Source organism: Metopolophium dirhodum, chromosome 6 (genome assembly GCF_019925205.1).
Source record: "Metopolophium dirhodum isolate CAU chromosome 6, ASM1992520v1, whole genome shotgun sequence".
In the NCBI taxonomy this organism is placed as follows: domain Eukaryota; kingdom Metazoa; phylum Arthropoda; class Insecta; order Hemiptera; family Aphididae; genus Metopolophium; species Metopolophium dirhodum.
In genome coordinates this window covers 19,451,393-19,476,127 of record NC_083565.1, presented here as the reverse complement: position 1 = coordinate 19,476,127, position 24,735 = coordinate 19,451,393, and the positions used below count along the sequence as shown (strand labels likewise).

General features: G+C 32.7%; 2 protein-coding genes and 1 non-coding gene across 3 annotated transcripts in view; 1 reads left to right on the top strand and 2 right to left on the bottom strand.

The window, feature by feature from the left end:
• Positions 1–288: 288 nt before the first annotated feature.
• Positions 289–1,290, bottom strand: LOC132947972 (uncharacterized). The gene has a single exon (XM_061018243.1). The coding sequence runs from the start codon at positions 1,022–1,024 to the stop codon at positions 302–304; it is 723 nt and encodes a 240-aa protein (XP_060874226.1). The 5' UTR covers positions 1,025–1,290; the 3' UTR covers positions 289–301.
• A 6,239-nt stretch (positions 1,291–7,529) lies between these two features.
• On the bottom strand, positions 7,530–7,721 carry LOC132947975 (U2 spliceosomal RNA). The gene has a single exon (XR_009664972.1). It is a non-coding gene; the product is annotated as a U2 spliceosomal RNA (small nuclear RNA).
• Positions 7,722–10,740: 3,019 nt separating this feature from the next.
• The window catches only part of LOC132947945 (NAD kinase-like), a 60,377-nt gene continuing 46,382 nt past the window's right edge, over positions 10,741–24,735 (top strand). Inside the window, exon 1 of the mRNA XM_061018202.1 lies at positions 10,741–11,169. Coding sequence (XP_060874185.1) covers positions 11,024–11,169 — 146 coding nt within the window. The 5' untranslated portion in view covers positions 10,741–11,023. The remainder of the gene's footprint in view (positions 11,170–24,735) is intronic.

Below are 24,735 nucleotides of genomic sequence, written 5' to 3'. Positions count from 1 at the left end.
ATAATTGATCGGTAGAATTATTTATTTTCTTAAACATAGGAGCGGAGGGCAGCAGTATTTACTGACCATTTCCACAGCAGATCTATGACGCAAACGGTGCGATTTCAATGGTAACTAAAGTCAGTATAGTGCGTGCGACTTGGGGAAACGTTCAAACGTCGGAGCGAACTCAGAATGAACGTGTACAATGGCGGAAGTAAAAGGATTTTAACTGATTTTCCGGCGAACAAGTTCAACCGGACACAAAAATGCGGAGCAAACTCGGCATAAACACGCACATACACTATATAAACATTGCGGTCTATACCGATATAGCGCCGCAACAAAGCATTCGCCGGACGAACCTCTTCGTCCGGCTCCACAGAGAGCGGCGTTTGGGAATTACCGCGGTTACCGTCAGGTTCGTGACTGCATCACTGCAGCCGCCGCGGGTTACCACCATATCCTGGATACCATTTGCCTGGTGGACCGATGGTTTCGCCGAACAATTTATAGACTCGTCACCGTCAAACTGCAGCGCTGCCGTGTTGTACGTCGGACTTAAATGCAGCACGTCATCTTCGACCGGCCGAACATGTGGCAAAGATGACGAGATGTTTGACGGCGCCTCGATCTCGCCAACTTCTGCAGTGACAGGTGTCGTGACTGACAACTCGGTGGACGGTGAATCAGTTGAAACTTGCAACTCCACCATGGATGCGATGGAAGGTAACTCGATATCGGGTACATCGTCTGCGAAGTTAGATCGTTGCACAGCCATATTAGGCATCGATTTATACCGTCGCATAATTTTGGTTGTAAACGGCCACCCGGTCTCGGGTTCATTTGCACCTGCGGAGTTCTTCTGCAAAGCCACATTAGGCGTCGATTTATATCGCCTGTGCGCCTGTGAACTCTTGATATCTCGAGATTCCAACGTTTTCGCTCGATTCGCCTGGAGCACGTCGAAAACCTCAAAATAATTGTCGGTCACGGACTGGATCGTGGATTTGGGTGAAGTTTCCAGTGCTACAATATTTGACATATTGATCTGATACGGTTAAGTTAATATATTAAACGAAAAGTACGTTTAGACTTTTATAATATATTATAAATGATCAGTAAAGTTCGTTGTAGCAAATAAGTACTTATAACATACAAATTATTTATGTTTCAAACACTTAGGTACACCCGTGGCAACCATATTTTTTTTAAGCCAAGAATGTATCTAGGTTATTTCTATTTATATTCAATAATATTATTATTTATTAAAATCGTATTCATATGTCTTAGTTATACTAAATTTCTTAATACCACACCATGGCTATAAATAGCGTTATACTTTATTTGTTATATGTAAAAAAACTTGTGGGAAATCCGCTATTAACATTTCTATGTTAGCTATGAAAAGAAAAATTTATAAAAAGTGATAATTTGGTGCAAATTGCAAGTGTCACGCGGCTATTAATTTTTGAATTATAACAAAATATCAAAAATCGATTAATGGGTGGAATTCATTAATTGTTACAGCTAAATATCAAATATCATTAAAAATGTTAAATCAAATTTTGTCCTTAATGTATAATTATTATATAGTTTAAGCAATAAAATGTATAATTTTTTTTTTTTAATGTATTGTACATTATAATGTTCTATTTGAAGTTTACCACTTTAATTAAATTTGTTGTTAAATAAATTTGTTTTTTTCTTTTAAATCTATAGATACATAAAAGAAGTTGTCCTGATTGACTGACTGACTTACCATACCTAATCAACTTTGCGTAACTACCTATAGAATTTAATTGTACAGATATATTAGGTATAATTATTACACATTTTTGGTCATATAGACGTAAGTCAGAGGGCTGTATGTTCCCTAAATCTTAAACGCTACCCACGCTTTTGATTTTCATAGTATTATTACTATTATTGATGGGAAATCTTAATGGTTTTATTCTACAATAAATTATGGGGCCTCGCATTTCACAATTTAGATATTGCCTAAGGCCTCGCAAATCGTAACGACGGCCCTGTGTGTACCTATAATATGATATACAAAAAATAAAAAAAAATGGTTTCCATCAGCCCTTTCTAAAATATAAGACGAAATAGTATGTTTTTGACGTCACATATACATCAGTAGAAATCAATTTCATATTTTTTTTAATTCTTACGGGATATTACGCCATATTTTCACTTTTGTATACATTGTATGTTTACAACGTTTTATTTCTAACTTATGAGTAACGACTAACGAGTTATGCAGATATAATTTGCAACCTACTGGCTGTTTGGATATTGCCATTTGCCAGTTGACGCTTATACTAATATTGTGTAATATTTTTATGAAGAACAATAAATAAGTCAAAAATTAAAATAGGTATGAATCAAAAATGTATATAATCTACATACAAAATTATGACATTAGATGTATAATTTTAGTTTTAAGTTTAGAAAAGGAAATTTAGTAATATGTATTCATAGGTATTCAATATACATACTATTATAATTAAATAATAATAAACAAATAAATAAATAAATGGGATCAGAACCAAAAAGTGCCATCAAAATATGCAAAATATCAAATTGATCAGGAGAGCCATTTTAAACAATTGACAACTTGAAACTGTATTATCTTTTTTTGAAATTAATGATTTTTAATCATTGACACATCTAAAAATTCACGAAGTTTTTCTGCATTAACACTAGCAATTTATTTATTTTTTCAATCAAAACTTAACGAAATAAAACAAAAATGTAAAAAATGTCCGATAAGAACCAACAAGTTTTTCAGATAGAACCCATTGGTTGTTAATATAATTCTTTTTCACTTAATTAAAACTTTTCTGTAAGTAATATGAATGAATTTTCTTAGTAGTAATATGTAGAAATGTACTACTTAATACAAGTTCACCTCAGATTAGTACAATATTCTTAAATGATTTATGATATTGCATTTTTCATCGTCACGTCATGGTTTATTTAATCCGATAAAATGTTAATCTACTACAGTTGTATGCTATAGAACAATATAAGTTATAACCACATTGATAAGTATACACATTTAAACTCGAATGACTTTCTAGATCATTTTGTCAACTGAAGATTGGTCATTGGTCATCGTATTAGTTTATTAACAACTTATGTTGACATTATAGCCTTATAGTATAAATATATAATATATTCTGCATAGCACAATACCTTCACCTGTTTTTGAAATCGTTTTATATTTATAGAAGAAAAACGTACAGATGGCCGACAGGATATACATAGGCTGAGTTAGTTGATAGCACTAGTCTCGATTCGCTAATCTACAGTATTCGGTATATATATATGCAGATTTTTTAATTTTAATTACCTACCTTTCCGCCGTCGTAAATTATTTCATAATTTTCGTCATAAATAATTGTTGTCTTGTTAACTTTGTTCATAATTGTTGAGAAATCTTAATTACTTGCAACATATCTATTCATTCGACCAAAATTAACAAATTTAACCTATATATAATTACAAAATATTATATATTATAATAGTTTCTAATTGTCCACAGACTTAAATACTTCTATAGAGACTCAATAAATCAATTTACAATTCGGTCATAAAACAATTGTCATTCAACAACTTCCATCTTCATATTATACCAACCTATAAGTAAGTACATTCGTTTCAACAGATTTAAAATTAATAAAATGTATACAGGTTTTTTGTAAATTACCACTTTCGAGTGCCGCACAAGTGTTTTTGTCTTATCTGCAATTCTGCTAAAAAAACAAAGAAATTATTAAGCGTTCAACAAATAAAATTGTGTGAAATAATCTACTGATTATGTAGGTACCTGCAAATGTGTGAAAACTCTGCTTTCTAATTTGTCAGCCACAATCCGACATTACGAGTGCAATGATAATATAACGATTGTTTGACAAAATGTTCACACATTTAATTTTTTTATGGTTTGGCATACATCGCGTACAAAATAAATAAATACCAACCTTTAAAATCTAAAATTTCGCGGGAACCACTTTTCTCTTGGCTTACCGGAACGCAATAAATGAATCAACATATTATAGTAATCTATATGTGGTTATTGATTATACACAATGTACCTAATTGTATATTTTGACGTCACATTTTATTTATTTAGAATTTGACATTTTGACTTTATGTCTGACTAATAGTATTATAAATATGACTATATGAGTACCTACAAAGTACGTCATGGTGTCAGCACGGATATAATTCTGTCAACTATTGTAGTATTTTAATAATGTTTGTTACTCTAAGTAATGTACTTGATTCCAGAACAGATACGGTCGGCACAGTTGCAGTCAATACCTTTTTGGTGGCACTTGCCGTCCCTCATTTTTTTTATACCTATATGAACTGGTTTTATAAATTACTCAAATGTTTCGTCAAGAAATGTTCCCTTTATTTCAAAAAGACTACGTTACTAATATTCCTACATACGCTTCCACCAAGCAACTTGAAATAGGACTAAAAAGCTCACTTGGTAAATGGTAATATATATAAGATAAAAATTTGAAAGAAAAAATAATTGTACCAGATCACATTTTAAAATATTATGTAACAATTACCAATTTTTATTATTTGACGAAGATGTTGAAGAAAGGATTATTGCATTTTCAAGTAGTGCTCAAAGAGAAGACGCATCTACTTAAAGACTTTAATTTTTTGATGGGACTTTTAAAAAATATAGCAAAAAATTCATAAAAATGTACACAATACCTGTAGATATTTGAAGCACATGGAGTGAAACCAATGTCATTCCAGTAATTATTTACTGTTGTATTATATACTTTCAAACAAAAATCTTTTATACTTGATTATAAAAGAGCATAATATTCCGAATTTCAACTTCAATATAATATAATTACATTATTATTATTATTATTAAGATGTCAATATCGTAAGACCAGTTCATGGGTTATGGGTATAAAAAATAATAAGTGACCGTGTGCGATGTGACCGCAAGTGTCACCAAAACGGTATTGACCGCAACTGTGCCGACCGCATCTGTTCCGGAATCGAGTACATTACATTGAACATATAGTAACAAACAATCGACAGAATTATATAAGTTGTTCGGGCACTTGTATTTTGTACCTTATACGATTAGTCATCGTAATAAATCCCGTGGTAATGTTCCGAGTATTTATTACATAATTAAATAACTTTAAATTTGCACACATTTAAATGTTACCATTTTCAACCAAAAGGTATACCGTGTATACGTTGTTTTGCATACAAATAACTTTTAAAAAAGATTTTTTTCTTCATACACAACAATATTATAACCGTGAGTTATGGTAACTGGTAATTTGCAGCATATTATGAAATATTTTATTGTAATGATGAGTGTACAGTACAATTTAATGCGGTCGCTGAAAATGGATCTAACTCGTTTTATGTTCCCGGCTGAAAACCTATCCTTTTTTGGCGTTATAAATACCAAACAACCGGTCCAGATATATTGCAGTTTACTTACGTGTAATATGATAATATTACGGTGGACGGCGTATATTTTGCAAACACTCTAAAGACTTATAGAGTGAAACGATATAATGAAGATTATAAATTACTGGCATGCTTGAATATACCATCAAATAAAATAATATTTTTTAGTGATTAATGTCGTTCAATTTGTAATATCACTAGATTTTGGCAATCTCGTACATATCATTATAGTTTATTTCTGAAACTCATCGCGCATCGCTAACAACGACAACAACAATAACAGTTGATTTATATTTCTGGCAACTTACACGTGTCGTATCGTCGTACCTATAATATAAGTTATAACATTAGGATGAAACAACTAATTACATTAATTTGTTTCCCGTCACTGCAATCATTACCGACTCGTGAGATGTCTTCTATACTCTATAGTTTACACCAAGTTGGGCATATCGAATATTATACTGATACTACGCGTACAAAAGTTTGGATCGGAGTTTTATTAACATTCGAAAATTATTATTATTATTATTATTAAAAGGACGAGTGCGCATGTGTTGTCTCCGTCTTACACACGTACGATATAGAGAAAACGCGTTTACGCAGTCGTGAGTATATAATCGCTCAATTTTGGTTCTTAAGTGAAAATACATATTATAAAATTGAATTGTAACAATATTTCTGAGGGCAAGTCGTTGCGTTTTTTCCGTTATACCCAATATAACGTTAATTATATATTTATATCGTTTATAAATAGCAAAAATGTCCACATTTTTAAAATACAATTACTTTTCAAAATTTAAATTTTTCAAAAAAAACTCAACGTACGTCTTGCCCTCGAAAATATTGTCATCTTTTAATTTTGTAATAGGTGTTTTTATTCTAGCACTTGAATTGAGCGAGTGCTGTTCAGACTGCGTAAACGCGTTTCGTCCATGTCGTACGGAGACAACACATGCGAGAATGACGCGTCCTCTTAAAATTATTAATTGCAGGTTTGACGATACTGACAGTTTTTAAGGAGTTTAGTATAGGCAATATGTTTAATACTAGCGCATGATAGTGTGCATAATAATAATATAGGAATAATAAAGTGCTTCGATAAGAAATTTTAAAACAGATCTGAGTTTATCATTATAAATTTGAAAACAAAATAATCAAATGTATAATAGGTATAATATATTATAACTATGATTAGGTGCCGATTTTGAAAAAAAGAAGAACGAATAACAATATCGGGTCAATTTCACGACAAGCTTATAAAATATTCAATTTGGTTGCGCAAAGTTTAATAACATAAATGAGCGTACCTAGTTGTTGCTCTTTGATGTTCAAATTCAATTTTATCTAATGAAAATTATATTATCCTCATTCAGCCATTCCCTCTTTCTCACTTACTATTTTATCTGTATTAATAGTTTAATTTTTAATTTTTTCCGCTGCATACTATAATTGAGTCCCAATACCTGAACGGGAAAAAATAATATACTAATCGAGTCCCGGGTATAAACGAGAAATAAACTAATTGAGTCTGAGGAGAGATCTAGTTAAGAGGACCTCACACAGGCATTTTTATTGTCTCCGTCTTACAAGGGCGTAACATAGCAAATTTACGCTCAACAGACAGCAGATCACGTTTAGCTTCGTTAGTTTAAAAACTAGAATGAAACTTGATATATTCTATAATAAGAACATTACCTGTGTTTTTACGAGTTAAATTTTTTATCTAGTTTTGCATAATATATAATGTTGCGTAGACTAAAAAATTAATAACTGAATTATCGTAAAAAAAACCCTTATACAACAAACGCAGAATGCAGGTAATGTCTTTTATCATCAAGTTTCATAACAGTTCGATTCCATTCCAATGTTTAAACTAACAAAGCCAAACGTGAACTATAGCTTCCATTTGGTAGGTATGTTACGAATTTCAGCACTTGTAAGACTGCAAATGTCCGTAATATACTTTTAAAAATTATTTGGAGTTTGAATTTTTAAATGTGTTTATTAATTTAATATTACAAAATTAAAAAGTAAATTCATATTCGATATTTAAGGTTTTATAAAAGTATTTTAGTTATATGAGGGTCGATCCTGGAAGTAGTGCAACTCCAGGCCAACCCGCGGTGGAGCAGGTGCAAGCACCTATTCTCCACCAAATTAGAAAAAATTAGTTTAACATATGAACCACCGTATAGGTGATGTACCAGATGTTAAGCTGATAAGAACAGATACTACACTTGATCTTAGCCATTAGGCCGAGAAGCGATACTGGACGATGGGCATATGGAAAACTAAATAGAAGCCCTCACATGCACAATGTATGGTGGCGCATAGCAAGCCAAGAGTAGTTCACGAGTGATTAGTATTTTTTGGGTACTAATAGCAGTATAGGACCGTAAAGTACAATTATTTTTCAAATCGATAGAAATTTATTGATTTTAATAGCGACTTGGTATTTTATTTTTGTGTTTTGTCGAATGGAAATATTGCGATCATTGTAGTGCGTAAGAAACTGATCGGTCTGTATGCGCCATCTACCGGTCGTAAAACACAAACAACTAATCCATAGCACAGAACAGGACGTCACATCAAATTTTTTAAAAGTCTGTAATATATGATTTTTTAATAAAATATTGGGAAAAAAAATTACACACCACATTGAAAACAATATGTTTTGTTATGTCGTAATATTTATTCTACTCATTATAATTAATCCAAAAATGTTATATTTCTTCAAGTTTAAAACAACATTTTCATCAGTTTTTGTGAAGACAACATTTAATACAATATATTTTTTTTTTAACCATATCAATAAAAAAAAACTCTAATGTCCGTATGCACAGTCAATTTATGTGTGATGTGTCGCATAAGAAATGTTAAACAATGTCTTATGTGACACACAAATTGACTATGCATACGGATTACAGACATAAGACACAGCAAACATAATTTGTCTTACAAACGCAGACCATAATAATTTGTACGAATTTTACGTTCTCAATAATCTATTTAACTCTGTAGTCTGTTATTATCGTTTAATGTTTATGAAGTTAACCTCACCAACTCGTCCGATTAACTCCAAACCATTGTCAATATTTTGCAAATTAATCGAGTGAATTTAGTACGTAGGTACCTATAATATGTAAACGACTACGTGATATCAGTTCATACTCAGTTTGTATGCAGCTAACTTTTCTTCGGAGACGTTTTATCTTTAGATAGGTACTGAAAATTATAATTTGCGATGGGGGAGGGGGTCCGATTGATCCATAGACATAATAACAAATTTATTAGTATGTCTATGGATTGATCCCGCCCCATCCAAACTAGTGTTCAACATACATATTCAATGGGAATGAATTACCTACAAGTTACATGATGACATATTTTATTGAAACTATAGTAGTGTTCTATGAATTTTAAACGGAAACTACAACGTGATTAATACGTTTTCAAAAAAAATTAGTGGCTGCAATTAAAATATTGATTACATACGTATTATACTCGTATAGCACCTATCGATAATATTACAAAATGTTAAATTCCACACATTATTATGCGTCACTTGCATTTTTGTTCACAAAAATATAGTGACCTGCAGTACATATTTGAATAGTCGGAATAATACATTTAGTAAAATGTGCGGCACATTATTTTTCGGTAAATCTTTCCAATACGATCGTGATTATAAGTCACAACTCATAACTCATAAGTTACATATTATTACTCACCTATTGTACCACGTACAAGCGTTTACGATTACGACTTTTAAAATAATGCTACTTCCACTATTGTGCGGGTTTAAGCCGTTTAAGGTGACTTTCGCAAATACCATAATAATATTAAAGTATACTCGTGAGTAGGTTTTATCTTACTCTCAAGTGGTGGTTTAATCAGATTCGAATGTCTGTGGTCTTCGAAAATCGAAAATTGTCATACAGCTAATTAAACGATAGTTATAAATACGTGGCGTCGGTATATTATAAGTATAGGCACACGTTACCAGGGGTGGTTCCAGACGCCCCCCCCCCCCCCTAAGTCCCCAAAACCCGTATTTCTAAAAAATTTTATATTGCTAACAAAAAATTACAAACAAAAAAACATATTATAGTATCGACTATTATAGACACGTAAAAGTATGTAATTAATGGAGGTACGTCGGTGTATGACTTGTAGCATGTATCTGCTATCTGTATGGACCACAAGAATACTAATTAAGTAAAAAAAACTTGAATTTGTGTTGTAAAAATTGTTTTTTTGTATTTGTTATTATAAGTTTTGTGAAAATTATAACTATTAGCCCCCCCCCCCAACCAAGTCTTTGGAACCGCCCCTGCACGTTACAATACACGCGTTTTCACGGATAAGTTGTATCGTCGCCATAATATAGTCGTATTCTATTATATTGTGTCTATAGTCGTTTCCGTCGCCTCATTGATATAGTATATACTATTCGCAGATGACATCGAAACTAACGCGCTTCGTTCGAGCACCAGACACCAGTGTCGTCTGGGACCGATAAGTATCGAAACACGACGCACATAATAATAATAATAATAATAACAGTAAAAATAATTGTTAATATTATTGTCAATATTATCGTTCGAAGTTCAGTCGAAGCGGTTTCTGATATGACGTACGCGATAGAACGTGCTATACCATTGTCGTCGCCCATAGGCGCAATTCGGGTTACATTTTTGGGGATGCTAGATTAATGTCGACTAAAGTGATCAGACCCCTCCATTCATACAACTTAATTTTATACACCTTCGCATTAATCTTAATTTAAACAATTACCTATAACATAATACATTATTATTTTGATAGGTACCTATGTATTATTATTATTATTATTTTGATAGGTACCTATGTATTATTATTATTATTATTATTATAAAAATGATAAGGTCTTAGAAATAAATGTATTCAAATACCTATGATAATATAATATTATAGTCAATACAAATTCGATGATGCTATCAAACATTTGGGGGTGCTAATATGAATTTTGGTGGTGCTAAGAACCCCTAAGCACCCCCCAAATTGCGCCCATGCGACCATGGGCCATAATATTGTTCAATATTTAAATAATAATTATTAATAATATTTAATTCTCGTCTTACGGTAACTCTGGCGCCATCTGCACGACGCCCGACCCGCGACGGCGGTCCGACAACAATAGGCGACGAACACCTTGAACAGCGGCAGATTCTGTACCGGCTTACGACGGAGCACGGTTTACGCCGCCGCCACCGCCGCCAACGACGGTCAGTAGTACTCAGTTGCTACCCGGTATTTGACAGTGACGGATTTCCATCGCACGTTAACACGGTTTCTGGTCACTTCGGCTGTACACCTACTCAGGTTCTAACCTAACCACGATATATTAAAACTAATAAATTATAAGAACAATTTCATCACCGTGTCGCGTCGAGTGACGACCGTCCACGCAGTGTTTGTCGATCGTCGTCTGGTCCGTCCGATCTATATATAGTTCTAAAATATTATCTATAACCCTCGCGCGCACGCGTGAGTGATTTATACAATAAAATAATACCATTGTCGTAATATGGACGAGGGAACGTTGCACATGGCCAGAGCAATGGCTAGCATGAGCATCCACGAGGAGGAGTTGTACTCGGTGGTGACGGGGATCAAGTCCGATATGACCGTGGTGGGCAAGATGAAAATGCAAGACAAACTGCAGGGCTTCAGGTACCTACTATACTTTTTGTATGATTGTTTATAGATTTGTATATGTAAACCAATCGTTTTTGACAGCATGGTTATGTGCTGTTAGATAGGCATAGTGCGTATTTTTAGGTCTTTAGGGGGTTGCTACTAGCTGCAGGTAACCGAACTTACTCTCAGTTTTCGATTAAGCCCAACTAAATAGATACTTACTTACAAATTGCAATATTATGCCTATTTTATGGTTTTGAGACTTGATTTGAAAAATTAAAGATTTCAACGTGTTTTACTGTATATAATTTGTAATACTGTTGTAGTAGTACCCCCCCCCCCCCCATCCACAGCCTAAAGTTAGACACAAGTTGGCAGATCTGGGTTAGTGTCTTAAATGTGCTGAGCCTACATTATTTCTATTATGTTTTTGTCCTGTTTGGTGTTATTTTCTAACTTCGTCTTATTCTTATCAAATTATGTTGAGTGCAATCCTTAAAACGTCGACGTCGTGGGTTACTTTTTCTAACTTTGTAAACAATTTACGGTTGCCTTATATTAAATGTTAACTATCTAGCTATTTATTTCTGGTTTTCTTCACAGCATATAAAGAGTACCTTTTAATCAGTGGTGGATTTAAGGGGGGGCAGAGAGGCCCGCTCCTCCCCTCAATGGCCTAGCATCTATATTAATAAATTGGGCCATTTTTAAATATTTGTGTCGTAAAATTTGGAAAAATACAATAGTCACCCCCCCCCCTCCCACCAAAAAAAAAAAAAAAAAATTCTAGAACCGCCATTGCTTTTGATCTTAGACAACAAAATTACTATTATATACATGCGATTGGGTACCGTGGTCTACGATGCCACATACTATAGTCCATATTCACGATAATTCAGAAAATCGGTGACCTAGCCATATGATGGTAGGAGGGCGGTGTCTCAACCACTATGCATGATACATTGTTCCACATATAATATATCAATTATATTAATTGTACTGTACCTATATAGGTAGGGGTAGGTAGGGGTAGGTGACTGATGATAATTGTACAAGCATTTCGTGTACCAATATAATAGATATATTATAAAATTAGGTAATTTTCGATGATACATTATTATCGTGTTGAAAATTACCAAAATACTATGAGCTGTCTAAACAAAATTAATCAGCCCTTCCCCCCCCCCCCTAAGCAAAACGCTTGGAAAGTCTACCTCACACATGAGTTATATACCGCACACATATTGCATAGGTAATATTATTATCATATAATGGCACGACTTATGTATAACAGCTATGACGATGATGATGAATTGAGCCCAGATAAAAAAAACCATTTAGTTACATTTAGATATTAATTTTGCAATAGTACCTATCTAGCTAAAGATAGATACGTGTGTTGTGCGTACATGTGTTCTACGCAGTACTCATGTATGCATGGAACTTTTGTCAGTTAAATTATTTATTTTATAGATTAGTGTAAAAAGATCAAACAAGTTGTATTGCAAATCGCGCTCTTTATTTTTTAAATTCCTGTAAACAGTACAATTATTCCAAAATGTAATGTTAACAAAGAAAATATACACTTGGTAGGAAAACAATAATACATTTATATATCAATTTATTAAATCGTATAGTTATACTTTATTATAATATTAAGTACAATCGATTACGGTAAGTATCGTTATCAGCTATTACAACATATTATAATAAATTATCTCGACACGAAAGAGATGTACATAATATACGATATACTTATACAATATAAATATATATTAATGGCTAATGCACTTATTATGACTTATATATTATGTATACGTGCACATAATTAAAAATTATTTCGTTTGAAATGCGCCGAAACCTTGACACACATCTCGCGAACCGGTCGTCTGTTCCTCGTGGCAGACGTATTTAATGATCATATAACAATATTATTATATTGTATATGATTTAATTATTATATTATTTTAACCGCGAGTCGAGCGTCTGTCTTTTTGTCGCCACGCGGCGGCTGTCACGACTCACGAGTGGTACCTATACTATTGTATAATAATTATAGTCGTTCGGACGCATCAATCGTCCGTGGCTATACGACAGACGGCGAGATTTTTTTATATCGGACGACTTCCTATAAGGTTTCCTCGATACCATTCGATTTTCAATGACCCGTAAGATTGCGTTCCGTCGTCGATCAATATAATAATAATATTATACCTAAACAATTACATTGTATCATTACATATTTACATTATATATGTATTCTATTGTGACGCAACTGTCTACTATTACAATATTAAAGGATCTAACAATTTGGAGGGGTGTTGGCTTAAACTTGATCCGTATATACACTAGCACACTCCAAATGTATCCAATCTTTTTTCTTCTTTTTAATAATGTAGCTCAAATGACCGCCTATACATCAGATAGCTGCAGTGTCAAATTTTCAATCAAATAATTGCATATTTCAATACTGATTTTATGTGAATCGATTTTTCAAAGGTCTAAATGCAAACTTGAAACATCATGTTAAAAATGCAAAATGATTAGATAAATAATATATTAGGATATATTTAGATATATAGATGGTTAAATAATCAAAACGGTTATAATATATTCTAGTTTTCCGTAGGTATAGCCTACCTATGAAGTAAAGCTAGTAATCGGATAATATACGATAGCTGAATACATATCGGTCGGCATAATATACATATCGATCGCGGTAACAATATGATATAGGAGGTAATATAAGGATGTATAGGTAATTCGAGTAGGTACCTGCCCATCATACTGAAGTAAAAAGACATAATATCCAGTAGACATGCTATTAGTTCGAGAGGCATTCCGTGTGTATATTTAGGTATACCGATTCCTACTTTTTAGGGGGGAGGGTGTGTTTGGAAGAGCCACTTACGAATCCTATTTGAAACTAATTGCGCTTATGATGCGGCATACAATATATTATTGTTATGTAAATTTATATTATATTATATTATCTCGGCGGAATGCTGCAGCAAGCAGTGATTTTACACGGTCATTATTGCTTATATACGTAGGTAGTGCCCGTGGTTAAAATCACCGATATATTATATTATTATTACGATGACGGCGGCGCGGACGTCTTTATAATACGATCACTATTGGTAGTCCGCGCCGAGGAGGTGTACCTTTAACGTCATTATGGCGTTGACAAAATAGATAATATTATTATTATACTGTTCGGCTGGTTTACGCGTGTACAACATTATATTGTACAGATTTCACGGTTCGTTTGTTTGTTATTTAATATTTTTTGTCTAATCCATTAAACCCGCATTCGTCGGAAGCGCGTCAGTTGTACCTGTGATATTATGTATATATAATATTATATTTAGGTATACACGCGCTATTACACGAACAATATAAATATTAATGAACACACGTTTCGTTACCAATTGCCGACCGTTGTATTGCCGTGAAAATACTTAAATTACTCCCATTGTCTATGAGTTATTGCGCGTCGTAAACTAATTACGACAATATTCGCGCCATTTAACCTACACGCTGCGTGTAATGTTTACAACTGCACGGCGCGACGTTTGGAACTGTGCATCGCGAGGGATAGTAGTGCCAAACTATATGATATTAACTGTTATCTAATAAGTTTTGGGACCTCTGAAAACTATCAAAAAAAGCCTATTAATACATATTATGAAAACAAAATGTATCGGAATATAATATAATACTTTGGATTTATTAATTTACACTTAAATTTACAATATTATATTAATATGCACTAACAATCTATAAAATTACATGGAATTGCTCAAAAAAAAAAAAAAAACAGCGATAAAAAATTCAAAAATAAAAGTTTTACCTTTGAAGTAATAATATCTGTTACATATAACGAATTATATACATGGAATGGATTGTCTTACAGAATTCGGCTAAATGTAATTGAAAAAAAATTGTATTACTTATTATAGGTACTATAACAGAATAAAATTGAAGTAAAATTTTTCTTGTCACGCTATTTTTTAATTTTCAGTGCACAAATTAAATTGAGCTAATAATAAAGTAAGACATGAAATGTATAAAATAAATATTATATATAGCCTAGATAAGATGAGATCGGGATATTAATTTGTTCGCATTTTTTTTCTCGACATGATGCAATTCGGATGCATTACACTTATGCGGTACTTTTATTACCTAATTAATTATGTACGATATATAAATCCTCACAAGAAATCGTTAGTCTAATTTGTTTCGCTTCATTGTACATATAATGCGCATAAATAATATCGTCGTCGACAAATTGAACAATTAAATCGTTTGGGGTGTCATAGAACATGCGGTAACACATACCACCGCGCATGCGCCAAATATGCACGTGCAGTGCAGTACTGTGCATGCACAGAGCAGTGTAAAGTTGCACCGTGTTTCGGGTCATCGCGCGTACACAAAATCAAGGTTTGCCGTCTTTGAGGTCATAAAAATCAAGGGGATAATGAAATAATAATAATAACACTGCTCTGGGGCAACGCAGTACGTCAACCGCGTCAGTCCGACGACCCTGTAAATACAAGTTATATTGGAAATTAATGCAAATTGATGAGATTCTAGTCGATGATAATGATTGATTTGGCCGCGTGAAACGATTATTATTTACTAAAACTGCGTTGTGTAACATTTTTTTTTCTTTTTGTTCTCTCCCGTTTAATTCAATAAACATAGACCATAGTCGTGACGCAAAATCGCGGTGCAACGCGATGTGCCCCGACGCGTTCAATAATTCGCTCTCGATAACGGATATCCGAAGACAATACGGTTTCACGGTTATTTTCCGAAAACCCGCTGCTCCCGTATAATATAAAAAAAAAGTACTAATGTATTATAATATACACTAATCATTTTTGGACCCCAGTTTTTTTAATCATATTTTGGTTTAAAATATAAATTATCAGGGTCTTTGCTGCCGATACAATCCTAGCTCCTCCCCCCCCCAAAAAAATTTCCCTTTAGTTGCGTCTATGTATGAATATATTTTAATTGAATATATTGTGCACCCTAATAGTTAGTTTAAACTTTAACTTTGTAAATTATTTATGTAACTGGAAGCTTATTTTAAAAACTATACATAATTAAATCTCAACTCGCAGGCACCAGAAAATAAGCTTATGATGGCAGTTTATAGTAATGTACGTATTTGAATAATAAAACCGCCACTTTTTGTTTCGTGACGGTTACCAATTTCAAACCAAATATCAATTAATTAATTTGTGTGTAGGCACCTATATCATTATAATGTGTAATATGTATATACCAAACCAATTATTAAGATTGTGATCAATCAAACAAATGCTGAGCAATCTGTATACTTCAATTTTATTGATTTTCCATCGAGATCAATAATAACGTTAAAACAACTCAATTCAAAATTATGCAGTCTTGATTTCTTGTGTTTATTGTGAGAGAAACATATATTTAGGTACAACTACGAGAAATATTTAATTTTAACGACAAAAATCAATAAAATAATATTCCAATACTATTCTAAACAACATATAGCTGGTGAAACAAAAACATCGGTTGGTCCTCGACTTCTGGTGGAAATCGGTAGCGTTTAGTAGATTTAAAAATGATACAGGCCATCGACGGGCTGTAGCCTCTAATCACTATAGCTGTGGGAGTGCGTGGTGACCCCCCCCCCCCCCCTTGGAAATTTTTATTGGTGATATTTCACAGTTATAGTCTATATATATATAGGTAATAAAATAATAAAGTATTTTAAAAAAAGCACCCCCCTTCCCTTAATTGAGCTCCAGCTACGCTACTGCGCTATAGCCGGCGTAACCCAAAGGTGTAACTCTTATTTTGCAGAGCTGTGGTAGAGATACGTCGGCCAAAGTGCGGGATTTCACGCAACCTGTTCGATTGCTGCCGGCACGCTTGCGTGGCAAGAGTATACAAATACTATACAAATATACCTACCGGTGCGGACGCCTTGAAAACGATATTTTTCGATCATCTATCATAATGATATCATGATTATGTTGTAAAGGCACAATAACGCTCAACCGGGAAGCGTGTACATGGGTAGGTATAGTGTATGCCGTGTGCGGTACAGTAAAAAAAAGTAGGTAATCGTTCACACGTGATATAAATTATAATATACGCGATATACGCGAGTATAGTGCTCCTAACCCGAGTGTAGTACGTATAACATTCTAATAAAATATCGTCGGCTCTCACGGACGACCACTATTTATTATTATTATTATTATTATTATTATTTTCCTCTCGAGACCTGCAGCTGCTATATTATATTATATTATACACTCCGAGTAAAAATAACGCAACGACCCAGGCAGAGCGCTTTGGAATAAAATTCGTGACTGTATATATATACAGACCGTCTAATATCAGTCGGCAATATTACATGGGTATGGTATAATATAATATTATATTTTGTACATACCACACATATTATTGTACGTGCGTGCACGTCATGAGGCATATATACATAAAATAATAATAATAGTATATAACATCATACACGTGACGGTGGACCAGCAGACGACGCACTTGCAAGGTGCGTATACCTAAGGGGTCAAGTGCACGCGCCGCGTAACACATATTATACTCTGGTCGTCCGCCGGTACTAATTAAACGTCAATGCGTTTCGATTATGCGTATATTGGCTATGTTTATTATAGTATATTATATACGGTGTGTTTCACCAAGTTCTGCGGATAATAAAATATTTTCGTCCCCGTCTTTCGATGTTCTTCAGCGCGAACCTAAGAGTTTGAACGTCACGTTACATACTTATATAGGAAGGTACCTATATATATTGTATTTTTTATGTCTGCGATCATTTTTTTCCTGTTATCTATTATACATATAAGAGTGATCCGATCGTCGAGTTCGATGATATTATACTCACTGATAGCAATGCCGGGTCTAAATAGTAGGTCTGTAGGTGCCTAGGTACTTCGGCTCATTTTTAAAATTTTCTCTCGCGTTTATATAATATCATTATAATAATGTGGAAGGAAAAACCATGGCAAACGCTTCAACTAACGACACACAATGTTTTCTTTTGATTTATTTTTTTACTATATTTTTTATTTAATATTAAAATAACAGTTACTTTTTCACTTCAATATTTTTAAAACATAATTTCGAAAAGTGATCACTATATTTGTTTGAGATTCGAAATTATTATAAAATGTGTTTACTGTTTAGCCAATAATTGATCGAGACAATTTAGGTTAACACATTTGAAGTCAAATTATACGCACTATATGATTTCAGTTAAATATTCAACAAAAGTTCAAATGCACGCTTTGGTACAAACTTTAGACACAATACGCGGGCGTGTGTGTAGGAACTCCGCGATGAGCCATTCAGCCATCCTCTATATAAAATTATTATCTAATAGCCGCAAGTCCTAGACTCGACAGCCTTGCAGTGTGCAATACTGTAAAGTGGTACTTCGCGTCCGGTTTTAATATCGCATTTTTGACGTTCCTCCGTCGTAAGTACGAAGACGAATAAAAATTAAAACCGTATCGAACACAAGACCTGGTCGGCACTGGTGCCCAACGAGTTCTGCAGTTTTAATTATGTTATTATGTTATTTTCTTTAATTTTTGACTCGGTCACACAACATAATAATAAATTATAATTATAATCGCGTGTCGGACCTCGACGTGGTCGGAATCTCTGAGTTGTATAAGCACGGTTCGACAAGCCTATTATTATGGAACATTTAAAATTTAAATAATATCAACTCCGCGCTCGAATTGGAAAAAACTGAAAAAGAGGAACTCAACTTACGGTTTAAAAAATGCGTTACAACTTTCCAAGTGCAAAAATTATTTAACTCGAACCCTTGTGTGGGAGAGGGGACTTGGGGGAGGCATTATAATAATATGTATATTATAGTATAAAAACTGTCTTACACGTCGTCTACGATACTAACCTATACAGAGGAATCGAGACGAAACCCTATAAACTCTTGACGCGGCAGCTGCTCTGCAATAGCCATGTTTGATTTCGATTTTATACTATTGTCTTTACGTGCGACGACGAAATCTGATCCCACAAAATCGTTATTCGTATTGTTATTATTATGCGATGCACTCGAAACTGCTACAGGCGAATTCTCTCTAATATTTCACGTCTGATTGTATTCATCAAAATCATTATACATAATATATAATAAATTAAAAACATAAACAGTATAATATGATCAAGAAAATGTTTCAATTCTGCAAATTCATATTATGGACGTATTTTTCAATTTAAGTAAATAACAAAAAAATAACATAATATGGGAACCGTTATAATATTGTTTGAAAATGACCAAAAAGCGAAACGAATTATATTATTAAAATATCGACTATAGAATTGTATATATTATTATATGTATTATATTATATTTTTTTAGTATTTGTCGTATATTTAATTGTTGTTATTCACGTTTTTATATGAGTTTAATTAGTTATTTTCATACTTATTGTTGTTATTCATAGTTTAAATTGTAATTATTATTATCATATTTTGTATAATTGGGCTCAGCCCGTATTGTTGATAATAAATTAATTAATTAACATATAATATTTAGACAGACGGCTATATTATCTTCATTTTTATTTTTATTTTTTAAGCATCACGTATATAACATGTTGTTATTAGCAAACATTAGGGATTACATTTAATCAACATTATAATATTAAGTACATATAATAAATTAAAAACTGTTTGTAATGTAGATGATTATTCTTTTGACATCTGAATCAATATTGCTTCGTACAGGTAGTCTGGAATGTGTAATTAGTTTCTGGTATCTATGAAAATGTATTTTAAAAGTGATTTTTTTGTATTGCATGCATGTTCTTATTATGTGTAATGAAGGTTTCGTCTTTCTTGTCGGGTATCTATGAGAGATCCTCGTGTGACTAATTCTGAACCTGTCTAGTGAGAATTCTTCTTTACAGTTTAAACTATTGTGTTTACTGTTTTGGTTGATTTGGCTGGGAGTTGAAAAAGTGTGATTTTATTTTCCTCAATAAATTTACATCTTAATATTATATTTGAATAAATATTGTAGAAAAAAATTTAAAAACGCAAAAGCCAAAGGTTTGTATGGTTTAAATATGCCATAGATAATAATATATAATATAATACAGTAGGTTCCGCTTAATGTGATCACTGGTTTATAGAATCAACCGTTTATTGGAATCAAAAATTAAAATCCCAAACGAAATATTATATTGAAAAAAAATATGCTTTATGGAATCAACTGGTTAATAGAATCAAAATGACCAGAACCAATATGATCACATTAAGCGGTACTCGCTGTATTACACTATATAGGTGGACCTATAACGTTTCGTTCTTATCCTAAGATACCTCGTTAAAGGATTGATGTATAGACGAGTATTATTGCTACAAACGTTAAAGCAGTGATACATCATCGCATTCGAAAGAAGTTTTAACCCGAATTCAGTTATACATTTTTCTAATAGAATATATTATTTAGTTCTATACAAGTAATTTTTAGAACAAAATTTAAGTGCACGTAAAAATATGAACGTGTAGAGTTTTTTAATACTTAGGTACTGAATATTGTTATGGTATGATAGTATAATATTTTATGACTATATAAGGGAATACCTTCTATATATTCAAATTTCAAGTCTATTTGAGTATGTAATAGTATAATTTCCTTATATTATAATGAATTACTGTACTCAATATAATATTACGCCGAGGCACGATCAATCTTAAGGTAACCAAACTTCACGTACCTACCTACTATTTTTTTTACCTATTTAAATTTTTTGAAAAAGTGTAATGATACATAGCATTGACGGAGACCTCCAATATTACAGTATACACCGCATGCGTAAAAAACTGGTAGCTAATATTTAACTATAAGGTACAGAGAGTTTGATAGTATAATAATAGGTTTGGTAGTTATAATATCATTATATGGTATACTATGTAATGATTATACATATATAATCCGGAGCGATAATAACCGTTTATTAATCGTATTTTCTAAGCATTCTATACCAAATGTTCATTAAGTCACTGAAAATGCCAATAATTCTAAATAATATAATTATAATTACCCTCAACACTTCGAAGTTTGTACCTACTTTATTTGACGACGGTGCTGTAAGACAAGTAGACAAAATTTAATCACGGGTAAACTTTTACAGTCAGGTATAGTATACTGTATATAGATCAGGTATCAAGGGGATCGGTGGCGGACAGTTTTTAAGGAGTTCGAAATAGGCAATTTTCATATTGCATGCTTGCGGGTCTTGTAAATGTGTGCGTAGTGATCATTAGTGTGTGAGACTGAGTGTAAAAGAAATACGGTACGCGCATGTACTAGTCATCGCCTCGGCGTTGTGAACGGTAAACAATTTATGCTCAAATTGTAAATGCACTTCTGTTCCATTCTACCGATCGAACTAATAATGCGATAATATTTCAGAAAACTGATCTGAATTCGTTATGATGCTACTTGAGATCGGTCAGTCCACATCTTAAGATTTCTGATTTAAATTCCTAAGAATCAACGTTTGAAAATTCCGAAATTTCAAAATACTCAAACTAAATGTATAGTTATTTGGGTGAAATTGGGAAAATTGGACTGGCCGATCTCAAGTAGACATAATAACGAATCCAAATCAATTTTAAAAACTATTATCGCATTACTAGGTCGATCAGTATGATGGAAGAAAGATCGGTACGTTTTGACTAAAATAACTGTCCACCACCGATCTCCTTAAAATAAATCACTACAGTCGCTCTTCTATCGGCATAGAGCACGTCATACTTCATATGCATGCTCTTTTCCCACATGACAACAATTGTGTACTGTTGCTTACTTTAGCATCGATTTTTGCGATATTAAAATAGTTTCATAGTTTCATATCTACTTAAAATAAACCCTGATAAGCTCTTCTATATGTTATTATATAATGTTAAACACACTAGGTGGCCATAATACATATAATAGGTACATAATATTATTATGATTTTTGGCGTACTGATTCTGACTCCAAAATTGTAAGGGTTAAACATTTTTTTGAATATAAATAAAATGTGTGTTCAACGATAATAACGAATTCTGTAGGTAGGTACAAGGTACACCTATACTTTTTGCTACAACACTACTAACGAGCTAAATAAACGTCTCGATAATGTATTATAGGAATCATAAAAAAAAAACTATAACCTTTAAATGGGAATGTTCAACAAAAATTAATTGGCTATAAAAAAATATTATCCTGTGTGGTACAAAATGTTAGTTAAATAACAAGACATTATTCACACCACACAGCGGACTCAGTGGAGAATTGAGTTGGTGGTTAAAGCAAATTAATAAGATCATAAATTAAATCACAACATACACACGAGATTGAATCTCTAAGGATAACATAAAACTGTTCAATATATTATTATTATTATTATTATTATTATTATATTGCGTAATAAAGAAATTTGTTCTTAAATATTATGAAAATCAACTTGGCATATTAATAATGTTTCCATTAAAACCCGATGTGCAGTGGAATACATTATACGTATTATACGAGATTTTATCTACATAATTATCTAGATAAAAATGTATTTTAATAAAAAAATTATGCAAATGATTAAAATGCACGCGCCCTCGTTTATCTAAATATAGATATCTGAATTATGTATTTTATGAACAGTTCCCTACTCAATATGACTATATATTAGCATTGGAAATTATTGAAATTGATCCAAACGAATTTTCATTAGATTAGTTTTCGCGACGACCAACTTTAAATTAACAGCTAACTCACAATATGTAGTCGTCTACAAATTATTTTTATAATTATGTGCTATTATTTTTTAAATTATGATTTAAAATACCATAATACCAAAGTGCATTGTAAATTAAATTAAATCAACATTTAACTTGTATTCTACTTTGTTTAAATACCTATATACATAAAAACAAATAAACATAATCACATAAAAAAATCTTCAAAAAACAAGACAAATGTATTTGAATATCTTTTATTTTTAATTTATTTATCTTTTAATTCAGTATTTGAGGACTTTTATCGATGGACCTCTTTTTTTTCGCTGAGGTTATTTTACCAATATTTTTTTGTCAGACTTTTATTTATGAATTTATCAAAAACCGTACCTACTTAAAAAATTACATTCATTCGGTGTAGCGCGTGCTTGAGATCTTAAACCACAGAAGACGTTGAAATTATAGCAATCCAAAAACGATTCCGAGTGCGTTAAAAATTTGATCTTAATATATACAATAATGTTGTCTGGCGATGAAACGCGCTGGAAATAATAATTATAACACAATAATATTAAACGGTCATTAAAGTGTGGTCCGCGTGGCTGCAGTAGAATGCAATGGCTGCCGATGTAAACCCGATTGGGTTTTAATGAACGTTTGCGATAAAAATGTGTACAAAGAACGTCCGATTCCATTGTGCCGCTGGTCGCCGCTGGACAAAACTTATTCGAATCGTTTCCGAGACAAGGCTACACGTGTGTATAGAGGACTCTATAGGTAAAACACAGTACGTATTTGTATTAATTGTTCTCTACATTATATCGCGACCGGCCGCGATTGACGTGCGAGTGAATTCTTTCGGCCGCACGAAATGAAAATATCTCGGACGGATTGACTTTGGAATATTTCTCTGTATATTGTTTCGTCCTAAATGTCCTTTAGGTCTGATTTAATGACAAGGACGGCCTTGTCTCTGCACGTTGTTCGGCACACTCGAATGTGCCCGATACGCTGACACTGCAATACTTATGGTCTTATACACTTTAGGCACCACGGGAATCGATCGAACATGCGCGTTAATGTTTAAAATCGATATTAACCCCATAAATTACTGCAATACCGCGAGTAAGATTGCTGCGAATAGAATAAATGAAAAAAAAAAGATACATTTCGTTGGTTTTTTTTCGTGTGCTAGCAAGTCACGATGCATTCAAATCGACCCATTGAAATGTACGAATAACTAAATACCCTAAACTAATTTGACCTATAGACACGCCGCCCCATTTATAACGCCCATATATACGTCAAAGCTGGTAGTTGATCGATATAAAATATAAACAATAAATCGAAATGTCGCGGGACTCGATGATAATATTATTATACGCGTAGAAGTAGGTTTATCAATATAATATCATTTATATCATAACAACGACGCTGAGTAGTCGCGGGGTTAACGTTCGTACAGTTGTATTCGATAGCTGGTGGTAATGCGGTAGGTTTTGATAGGCTTTACAAGAAAAGGGTGAAATTAATAGCTATATGTATAAGGAATTGAAATTAATTGAACCTTTTTTTGAAAGGTGTAACAGAACTTAAGATTTAAATGGATTGCGATACGAAACAGAAAATAATAAAACAGTTGACATATTATTATTGACTATTATTAAAGCTCTTGGAAAAATTTACTAGGTCACTATAAGTTGTAGAATTTTTAGTACGAAACAAGTCTATACTATGTGTATTTTTACTAGGGCATTCGGAACTCGATCAAAATATTTATTATATAGGTATAGCCGAAT

Excerpts from the sequence above, each read along its gene's own strand:
- LOC132947972 (XM_061018243.1), bottom strand. The coding sequence starts at position 1,024 with ATGTCAAATATTGTAGCACTGGAAACTTCACCCAAATCCACGATCCAG.